The 11,329-nt window shown below is 41.6% G+C and overlaps 2 protein-coding genes across 2 annotated transcripts; one reads left to right on the top strand and one right to left on the bottom strand.

Moving 5' to 3' along the window:
- The first annotated feature begins 106 nt into the window (after positions 1 to 106).
- Positions 107 to 5,119, top strand: LOC123410263 (adenylyltransferase and sulfurtransferase MOCS3-2). Its single transcript, XM_045103172.1, has 11 exons — positions 107 to 433; positions 532 to 624; positions 821 to 876; positions 1,341 to 1,405; positions 1,539 to 1,613; positions 1,709 to 1,787; positions 1,999 to 2,037; positions 2,119 to 2,227; positions 2,646 to 2,764; positions 3,688 to 3,807; positions 4,534 to 5,119. The coding sequence occupies exons 1-11, from the start codon at positions 163 to 165 to the stop codon at positions 4,921 to 4,923; spliced, it is 1,416 nt and encodes a 471-aa protein (XP_044959107.1). The 5' UTR covers positions 107 to 162; the 3' UTR covers positions 4,924 to 5,119.
- A 711-nt stretch (positions 5,120 to 5,830) lies between these two features.
- On the bottom strand, positions 5,831 to 7,546 carry LOC123408239. The gene is made up of 2 exons (XM_045101393.1): positions 7,338 to 7,546; positions 5,831 to 6,782 (listed from the first exon to the last, which is right to left on the bottom strand). The coding sequence occupies exons 1-2, from the start codon at positions 7,544 to 7,546 to the stop codon at positions 5,831 to 5,833; spliced, it is 1,161 nt and encodes a 386-aa protein (XP_044957328.1).
- Positions 7,547 to 11,329: the final 3,783 nt, after the last annotated feature.

Consider the following 11,329-nt stretch of genomic DNA (forward strand, 5'->3'; position numbering starts at 1 on the left):
TTAAATGGGCCTGGGTCATCCGGGCCTTAGTCGGCTTCTGCGACGTGGGCCCGACCGGCATACGGACTGCCAAGGGCCCAGTTGGTTTATCGGCCCATTAAAGAAAGTTTATTCGGCCGGCGGCTTGGGCGACCCGGCAGAGAGGTGTCGAGCTGCGGCGAGATGGACGGCGGCGGCGGGAGGGGCAGGGAGCTGGAGAGGCTGCGGGCGGAGAGGGAGGAGCTAGACGCCCGCATACGGCTGCTCGAGTCGGAGATCGAGACCGGCTCTGCCGCTCCGGCGGGAGAGGCCGGAGGGCCGGCGGCGGGGGTGGGAGACGGCGGTGGCGGTGCGTGCCAGGCGTGCCCTGGGCTCGCGCATGCCGATTCCCTCCCGGCCGACATGATCTACCGCTACAGCCGCCACCTCCTCCTCCCGGACTTCGGGGTCGAAGGTTTGTCAGCTCAGCTCAGCTCAGCTCAGCTCAACTGCGCACCTGCTCGTCGCGGCTCGACGAACCTGCCCTCTGATGCTTTGCTGACGACGTGGCAGGCCAGCGGAAGCTCTCCCGGTCATCGATTCTGGTGGTCGGCGCCGGAGGGCTGGGCTCGCCCGTGGCGTTGTATCTAGCAGCTTGCGGCGTTGGTAATGCTCCTGCCCTGTTGCTGCCGAACTGAAGCCGTGTTTGGTTTTGTAGTTTGAGATCATGATTGTGGGAACTCTGGGGAAGCATTTAGGATGTTGTGAACTCGGATGTTTCCCTTGATTGGGGGAACTGGGCAGGGTAGTTCTCGTTGCTGTCACTGACGTATTGCTTTCCTGTAACCTGCTATCCTCCTAGGGATCCTGGGCATTGTCGACGGTGATGATGTCGAACTGAACAACCTTCATCGACAGGTATAAATGATTTTGGATTTGTTTTGCTCCTCTCATCTCCTATATATTCTATGTTCTTTGTATTCTACCTTATGAATTATGTTGGTGATCATGCTGTCTGAAAAGAAAAATCTGAATGATAGAAGTAGGCAAACTATTCTAATTCACTTGTCGGGGTGTCAGCTATCAAATTCAGCCACTTTGCTTGATAAAAGTGGACCTTTTGAGCATAGCTGCCCATAAAATTTTTGTTGTTATTTCAAATATTTAATAGTGGTGGGTCATACTCCCTCCCTTCCTAAATATAAGTCTTTGAAGGGGTTTGATTAAAGGGCTACATACGAAGCAAAATAAGTGAATCTATAGTCTAAAATATGTCTATATACATCCGTATGTAGTTTCCCTAATGAAATCTCTTAAAAGACTTATATTTCGGAACGGAGGGAGTACTATTCATCGTATCTAGTATTTGAATGATTTCTTAGATTATCCACCAAGAAGCATATATTGGAAGATCGAAAGTGAAGTCAGCAGCTGATACTTGCCGTGCGTAAGATACTGTTCTTTTGACACACTCTTTATATAGTTATATCCCCTTTAAATAGTGTTTTTGGCAAAGAAAGCCTCTTACCGGATTTGAGGCTACTGTGTAACTAATTTCAGTTGTGTTATTGTGGAATCAGGATTAATTCATCTATTAAGGTGGTAGAACATCATCATACATTGAAACCAAGCAACGCTTTGGAGGTTGTGAGGAAGTATCCTTCAGTAATCTGATGTTATCAGCAAATGAACACTGCATCTTTAAAACAAAAAAATGAATACTCCTGTTTTCAGCACTAAATTATCACAGATATGACATAGTTGTTGATGCAACTGACAATCTTCCTACGCGGTACATGATCAGTGATTGTTGTGTATTGCTAAACAAGGTAACCCATTTTTTTGGCCTTTGTTAACAGTAGTGCTCTAAATACTTCACAATGTAATCCTGATTCTCTGTTACATTATGTTAATGGCTAGCAAGCTTTCTCCTAGGTTATTAGGTTTTTTGTGTATTAGCTTGCACCGCTACATTTATATTTGTTTCACTTGCACTGGCTTTCGTTGATCAAATTCTGATATGTTATTCAATTCATGCAGCCTCTTATATCAGGTGCAGCATTAGGTTTAGAAGGACAGGTAAAGGTCTTTCTTGCAAAGATCTTGTATTTTTGTAACCCACCTTAACATTTTTTATCCATTTGCTGATGTCTTGAATAGCTGACTGTTTATCATCATAACGGAAGTCCATGCTACCGGTGTCTTTTCCCAAATCCACCACCAGTGGCAGCTTGCCAGAGATGCTCAGACAGTGGTGTTCTTGGGGTTGGTAAGTAATCTAGTAAATCGTGTGTCATGGCATAACAACAGCACGCTCCAGCAATTGAAGTATGAACTGTAGTAGTCACTACAAACATTGTCCGATTATGTATGCATACACAAATTTCTGTTGCACAAATAATTGAAATCATGAATTATTAAGTTACTCATCAAACATTATTCAATTTCTAAATTTGGTTATTCCCACCTTAGTTATCTGGTGAGTGGTGACTACATTCTTAGATTTTTTTTTATATAACAATGCTTCCTTTTCTAGATAGAGCATGCATTTACTACTGTGGTTGTATTTTATTTGGCAGTAAATGGGATTGTATGTGTGGTGTGCTTATTATATGCAATATCAACTTCATATCTTCTTTCTTCATAACTAGTTTCGCGCTGTATTCTCACTACTTTTTGTTGAATAGTTCCGGGAGTGATTGGCTGCCTTCAAGCCCTAGAGGCTATAAAGGTTGCAACTGATATTGGTGAACCTCTAAGTGGAAGAATGCTACTCTTTGACGCACTATCTGCTCGTATTAGAATTGTATGTTACTCTACTTTCGTACACCTGTTGCTTATGCACCTGTGAATCTTTTTATTTCCATACCATGCTGTACACAGTGAGGTTTGTTATTTGCTACTTGCAAATTGCAATATGTGTTTCATAAATTAGGATTGTAACGATAATTTGGAATTTTCACTTTTCCATCTGAGACTCATCCGTGAATATGTGCATTGTCCTTCATGTGCATTTGGGGAAGGGGGTATTTAGACTTTGCTCTCCATTCCTCAGTGTACTCGCAATTTCGAACACGATAAGCCGTATATTTACTGCTGCTGCAGCTCAGACAATGGGTACACGCACCATATACTGTCTGCCTCCAACTTAAATATTCTCTTTAGTGTCTTTTATCATAGAACCAAAATGCTAGCCATAATTATAATATGGCAAGGGTATGTTCATCTCTCCAATCATGCTAACTGACTCCAGTCCTGAAAATGATAATTTGACAATCAGGTAGTCCCTCCGTAAACTAATATAAGATCTTTTAGATCACTAATATAGTGATATAAACGATCTTGTATTTCTTTACAGAGGGAGTATTTATGTAGTGTATATTGCAAGCTGTAAGAGAATCAGTTGGGTTGGGATATGCATAGTAGATTATGATCATTAAGCCTATTCTTTTTATCTCGCAACCTGTCATTAGCCTTGTATGACCTTCTGAAGTTGTATCAATTGCTTGAGAATGAACTACACAGGACAAGTTTAAACCTGCTTATAATCTGTTGCTTCATATTATGCTTGTTTTATACTCCCTCCGTCCCAAAATTCTTGTCTTAGGTTTGTTTAGAAATGGATGTATCTAAATACTAAAACGTGACTAGATACATTTATGTCTAGACAAATTTAAGACAAGAATTTTGGGACTATTTATTTCATTATCAATTTACATATTCCTGCAGGTTAAGATTCGAGGAAGCTCGCCTGTTTGTACTATTTGTGCAGAAAATTCAGTTTTCACGCAAGAAGATTTTCAGAAGTTTGATTATGAGGCCTTCACACAATCCCCAATGTCTGACAAGGTATGTTCTCCTTCTGTATTGAGATTCTGGTTTTCTTTTCATACTTAAGATGGCTTCAAAACATTGACCATAATTTGTCTTCAATGTGGTCGGCATTTTGTGTAAACAAAGGGAGGTATGAATTGCATGTTTTGACTATTTTCTTGTAACTCTAATCATATGTGATTTACAGAACAGAACTCTAGATTAGCAATTAGTGTTCAGCAAGTGTTATACAAAATGCTCACTGCACTGTAAACCAACTGGGCAATTTTGGCCAATTTGTAGCCCTGTACATAAATGTGGAGTGATAGACCAGTACAGATGTGCAGTGAAAGCATTTAACGAGCATCCTCTCATAGCTCTACAGCCTGAGTTGCCCTACTACGTAGGAATATGGGTATGAGAGCACTGAGCAGTCCAGGTCCAGTTATATTTTCATTACCTGGCGGTTTCTGGATGTCACTTGGAATGGCCAGAATCATTGATCACCAGCTTACACAGTAAGCAAGCTGAATGACATGTTAGAGTTTAGAAAGTGATAAAGTTGAAATGAATTTTAATAGTCCACGTCCTTACATGGAATTCATAATTCTTTAGTGTTTCTCTAGTTTCTCCGAAAACAAAGGCAACAACAAAGGTGCAGCGCCAAACAAAATCATGTTAATTTAGTTTCTTCTGGATCACTTAGTTCTTGTTCCAGGTTGTAAAGCTATGACATTTCACCTACTTTTATTATTAATGCAGTCGACACTGAGCCTGAACCTGTTACCGGAAAGTGCCCGCATCACGTGTACGGAGTATAAAAGGCTGATCGACAAGGGCGAACCTCACGTGCTGCTGGATGTACGGCCTGCTCATCATTTCCAAATAGTTTCACTTTCCCGGTCTCTGAACATACCACTCTCCGTTCTGGAGGAGAAGCTGCCTATGCTCGAGACCTCAATGAAGGAAACTATGGATGCCTCCGCCGCCTCAGATAAACAGCCTTCCTTGTACGTTGTCTGCAGAAGAGGCAACGACTCACAGAGCGCTGTCCAGCTTCTCCGCGAGAAGGGCTTTCACTCCGCCAAGGACATAGTCGGTGGCCTGCAGTCTTGGGCACAAGACGTCGATCCTGATTTCCCTGCATACTAGCAAAGTGCATTTTATGCTTCTTTCTGGAGTTCCAGCCTTAATATTGGACATGATTGTTGAGCTTCAGATCATTGTTTTGCATGACGTTGGCTTACTTGAGCTATCTCCAAAGATCTTGTGGAGTTGTAGTAAGATACTGCAGCAGTTTTACAGGCGCGAGGCTTCCTGGTGAAGTTTCCGTGGAAGGTGTTTCATATATACTTCTAGTTATCGTTCCTGACTGTTTCTGCTGCCATCCCTGATGGCAAGCCATCAGAGAGATCAGGAGATGATGTATCATGTTAGAGCAGCCGCAACAGTTTGTATGTTAAGTTGTTGGTAAATCTGTCCACATCAGCAACCAACAACACAACATACAAGCTCTCCAATGGACCGTATGTTAAGCTGTATGTAATTAAGAGAGAGAATATAGCAGAAGCATTAAATTAGTAGAGGAAGCACATGATCACCAGTGCAACACATCTTTGTAACCATAGATGATGCCTTGCTTGCAAGCACATACATAACGAAAAATCTTCAAACTGGGATAGCACTACAGCCGACAAAGTTTAACAAAAGTAGAAATTCTTGCAAAATAACATAGTACCAGTGCACTCTATTTTTGTTCTTACATAAAAGGCCACAAGGTCAAACAAAAAGACTGATTCGCAAAAGAGTAATCAACTAAATGAAATAAGGCAAAGGTTTCCTGCGGTTGCAAACTCCAATAAGCTGCCATGAACCTCTTCATTTTTCTAAATGCCATGAATCGCTTGACCTTGCCAATCCCAGCCTGAAAAATAAGAGATAGAAAAGAACAATCACACGACTACTCTTAACTTTTTTCAGTTGTACAAATAAGATATCACATTCTAAGAGTATGAGGAAATGTTTTTTTCCTATAGAGAAGCTATACCTAATTATTTAGCTAATTGCCAAATCTCTTCCAAATGTGCTCAACCAAGTCCCTCTTGAGTTGCGTATGTGTTGAGCGATCACGAATTCCAGCATTTCTACGAAGAACATCAGCAAAGCATGTGTTACCACCTACCTTCATTTCTGGAGGTAACACAACTGATGACCCCGGAGTCTCATTCAAGTCAAGAGGAGTGGTGACCATTTCCCTCTCATCTTCAACTATCATATTGTGAAGAATGATGCATGCTTTCATAATATTTCCAATAGATGCTCGCGACCATAATCGTGCTGGACGACGCACAATGGAGAAGCGAGATTGCAAGACCCCGAATGCACGTTCAATATCCTTCCTAGCTCCTTCTTGAAGTTGTGCAAACCGCTTGTCCTTTTCTGTTTGGGGGAGTGGAATTGTCTTGACGAAGGCAGCCCATTCTGGGTATATGCCATCCACAAGATAGTAGCCAGTATTGTACCGCCTCTCATTGACAGTATACTGCACACGAGGAGCTTCCCCCTTCAACTCCTCAATGAACAATGGGGACTGGTTGAGCACATTTATGTCATTATTGGAACCAGCAACGCCAAAAAAGGCATGCCATATCCAAAGGTCATACGAAGCTACTGCTTCGAGCATGAGAGTAGGGACACCATGGTCACCACAGGTAAACTGTCCTTTCCAAGCAACCGGGCAATTCTCCCACTGCCAGTGCATACAGTCTAGGCTTCCCAACATGCCAGGAAAGCCTCGAGACTCGCCGACTTGCAGCAAGCGCTCCACATCCTCACAAGTGGGGCGTCGCAAGTAATGCCCAGCAAAGTTGGCGATCACCCCTTTTGCGAAATGCTTCAAACACTTCAATGCAGTGCTCTCACCAATCTTCAAGTAATCATCCAGCTCATCAGCAGGGGTACCATACGCCATCATACGAATAGCGGCCGTGCATTTGTCTTCTATTTGTCTTCTAGTTATATCCAAAATTCAGAGAACGCTCCTCCGCCTCCGTATTCTGACAAAAGCTACACAACTTCCTTTAGAACTACAACCTTTAATTCTTCCTACTAGATTAGATATATACTGATTAGTATTATGAACTAGACAGAAATATTATGAACTATACAGCCTTTAATTCCTTTTACTGTGCTAACCATGTTCCAGCCAGAATAATAGGTGTTAGCATTGCCAGATTAAGTAAATCTGAACCTATGTTCTGCTGAAACTTCTATGAAAATGTCTGCTCCTTCACGCTGCTTCGTAGTTGATGATCAGAGTAGAAAATAGAGGTTCACGTCTTAAGATGATTGCTAACAGAACTGAACAGAAAAAATGACAATTTATTATATAGCAAATATTTTTAGCATAGAACTGTTATCAAACTCAGTGCTCCATGTGAGTATAACGAGTGGTTGTCGTGCGTACTTTACATTTTTGTATCATTCCACACCTGTGGGTTCAGAATACAAGTGCACACTGAAGAAACCAAAATCAACCATGGACTTAGCTGTACATGTGTACGTACCTGAAATCTTTCACGGGCATGAGGGGAGGAGATCCTGACGAACTCCAATAGCCGGGAGGAGTGGAGGTGCCCATGGTCTGCATGGAAGGAGCTATACCATAGGACGCAGCAACGTCGGGAGTCAGCGTGGGTTCGCTGGTAACAGCCGTTGCCGGCCACGAATACGGCGGCGGCGGCGGCGGCGCTTGAACCCTAGTTTGGCGGCTCATGGTCAGAAGTTTGGGGCAAAGTGAAATTAAGAGATGAACGCGAGAGGGGATTTGATGGAGGCGGGAGCAGCAGGGCAATTTGGGCGCGAGCAGCAGAGTGATTTGGCGCGCGAAACAGGAAATCGGGATATACACGCGGGAGAGGAGAAATTTTGGGGCGGCTACTCGCACCAGATCCAGACGACCCCACTTGAATGCTAAAGAAAGGAACGGGCTGGCCTCGGAGCTTGTGTCCGGAGCGTCGGTTCAGGATCATACGTTTTGGTTCTCTCTCTGCTATTATTACCTGCCATGTCACCAAAATAGTCTACGTGGCCAACTTACCAACGCTTATCATACGCCTGTTGGAGATGCCCTTAGTATATCAAATTTCTTTGAAACCTGGTCCACAAAAAATATAACGAATAGTGCTCCCTTGTCTTGTAGAGTTGTGGTGCTGCTGCCACTGGAGCACAACCAAAAAAGTTTGGACTCCTTATAGTGGGTTACGCAATTGACATGTACTGTGCCACAAAGATTTTTAAGTAAAAAGATTGATTCACGCACTATGTAATAAAAAGGAGAATTTCTGCCGTGAACAGTGACATACTAGAAGGGTTGGACGCGCTTTGCTGGGCCGCTGAATGTGTTGTGATTTTCAAATTTCTTTAATCATTCTACTTTAAAATATATGGTGTATTACTTTTTTGAAAAGTCAAACCTTTTTAAATATGATTAAATTTGTAGAGAAATATATCAAAATTCATAATATCAAATCGATGTTATTAGATTCAACAGGAAATGAATTTTCATATATTTTTGTTTAACATTGTGGAAGTTGATATTTTTGGCTCTGAGCTTGGTCAAAAATACGGAAATTTGACTTTTCAAAAAACTAATAATCCTTATATTTTACAATTGATGGAGTATTTAGTTTGGCCGGTGGGGGAGACGGTGGAGTGTGTTTTATGTTTATTTATAATGCGGTTATTTGATGGGCCTTTCGTGGTGTGATTTGTGTTATGCGTTAATCAATCCATGTTTATGTGAGGATCTTTTTTTTATCATTGGTTGCGTGTACTTTATTCAGCTATAATATCACATGGTGGTGCTTTTTTTATGATGACATGAGTCTGCGAGGGGTTAATATATTTTTATAGGTCGGTTGTTGCTAATTAATTTGAAAAATCGTCGGTCCGATCAAAATTGTAAACCAAATCCGAAATTGAATACCTCAATCGAATGAAAGAGTAAAATTAGGAAACATGAAGACTTAAAATAAATTAATAGGAGGGCTCCTTGAGAAATTGTTGACCCGGTCAAAATCGGACCAACGGATTAGTGGTACTAGTATAAGTATCGTCGCGGTGTTGGGCGGAGGCGGCACCGACGACATCAACACCATCAACACGGGCTTGTGGAGGCGCTATTCGTCACCCTGGGTGAGGAATAGTTATTCTTCACCCCCTTTATTTTAACATCAATGCACCGTAATTTTACGTTTCGTAATTTTGCCTCATTTTATATGTAAAAAGAAACCGTAAAAAATATAATCAACATAAAAATATTTTATGCCACGTAAAATTACGAACATACAAAAATAATGCAAAAAATAAAATAAATTCAATTTTTTATGATCTTGTGACCTATATTATTGTTTTTCTTTTGTTAAATTTTAAGTGATTCAATATAAATGTAACTATTTGTATTTTAAATGTAATTTATTTATAAATTGATCGTAAGATTATCTCGGATGAAGAATAAGCTATTCTACACCCTGGGTATATATATGTGTGTGAGTACACATACATATTTTATATATATATATATATATATATATATATATATATATATATATAAACTATCTATATCACATATGTATCATTGATTGTATGCATAACACGTACATATTATAAAATGCATGTATGTGAGTACTATAAAATGTATATCTAAACTGGATTAGGTAGATTTTTTTAATCATAATTAGTTACTAGTAGCTTGGGTGTATCATAGAGGCGCTACTACTATGTGGGTAGTAGCGTGGAGCACAAGCGCTACTGGTATGTCAGATTACCAGTAGCGTGGGGGTAGAACACGCGCTACAGCTAAAAAATAACTATAGCGACTTAGGAGTAGCGCGGGAGCCCGCGCTAGTGCTAGTCGAAAAACCAACGTTACTACTAGGGTTTTTTCTAGTAATGAGTGCTTAAGTGTTGAGGAGACTATCCTTTAAGCACTAAAGTAAGGAGTTCATCATCCATACCACATCTATTAACTTTTGAAGAGTGGTGTTTCCTAGATTGGTTATGTGTCACTTGGGAGCCTCCAAATCATGTGGAGTTGAACCAAGAAGTTTGTAGGAGCAAGGAGATCACCTACTTCGTGAAGATCTACCTTGAATGAGGCTAGTACTTCGTGGACGTAAGCCATGATGGAATAAACAAGGTTGCTTCTTCCTGGACCCTGATACGTCCATTTTGCATCATGCTTTCATGTTGATATTTATTGTTTTTGAGTTGTTATTACACTTCACGGTACAATACTTATGCCTTTTCTCTCTTATTTTGCAAGGTTTACATGAAGAGGGAGAATGTCGGCAGCTAGAATTCTGGCCTGAAAATGGAGCAAATTTGAGATGCCTATTCTGCGCAACTCCAAAAGCCGTGAAAATCAACGTGGATTTTTTTAGGATTTATAAAAAATACTGGGCCGAAGAAGTGCCAGAGGGGCGCCAGCAGGAGGCCACAAGCCTGCTAGGCGCAGCCTCCCCCCGGCCGCGCCTAGGGGGCTTGTGAGCTCCCTGCTGGCCCACTAGCCCCCCTCTTTTGCTACAAGAAGGGTTTCGGTTTGAAAAAAATCAAGCGGAGGCTTTTCGGAGGATTCGCCGCCGTCACGAGGCGGAACTTGAGCAGAACCAATCTAGAGCTCCGGCAGGACGATCCTGCCGGGGAAACTTCTCTCTCGAAGGGGGAAATCGTCGCCATCGTCATCACCAACACTCCTCTCATCGGAGGGGACTCATCACCATCAACATCTTCATCAACACCATCTCATCTCCAAACCCTAGTTCATCTCTTGTAACCAATCTCCGTCTCGTGACTCCGATTGGTACTTGTAAGGTTGCTAGTAGTGTTAATTACTCTGTGTAGTTGATGCTAGTTGGATTACTTTGTGGGAAAGTTTATGTTCAGATCCTTGATGCTACTCATTACCTCTCTGGTCATGAATATGATTATGCTTTGTGAGTAGTTACTTTTGTTCCTGAGGATATTGGATAAGTCATGCTATAAGTAGTCATGTGAATTTGGTATTCGTTCGATATTTTGATGTGTTGTATGTTGTTTTTCATCTAGTGGTGTTATGTGAACGTCGACTACATAACACTTCACCATTATTTGTGCCTAGAGGAAGGCATTGGGAAGTAGTAAGTAGATGATGGGTTGCTAGAATGACAGAAGCTTAAACCCTAGTTTATGCGCTACTTCGTAAGGGGCTGATTTGGATCCACTAGTTTAATGCTATGGTTAGACTTTGTCTTGATTCTTCTTTCGTAGTTGCGGATGCTTGCGAGAGAGGTTAATCACAAGTGGGATGCTTTTCCAAGTAAGGGCAGTACCCAAGCGCTGGTCCTCCCACATATCAAACTATCAAAGTAACGAACGCAAATCATATGAACATGATGAAAACTAGCTTGATAGAAATTTCCATGTGTCCTCGGAAGCGCTTTACCTCCTATAAGACTTTGTCCAGGCTTGTCCCTTGCTACAAAAGGGATTGAGCCACTTTGTTGCACCTTTGTTACCG

This window comes from Hordeum vulgare, chromosome 7H, assembly GCF_904849725.1.
Source record: "Hordeum vulgare subsp. vulgare chromosome 7H, MorexV3_pseudomolecules_assembly, whole genome shotgun sequence".
NCBI classification, from domain to species: domain Eukaryota; kingdom Viridiplantae; phylum Streptophyta; class Magnoliopsida; order Poales; family Poaceae; genus Hordeum; species Hordeum vulgare.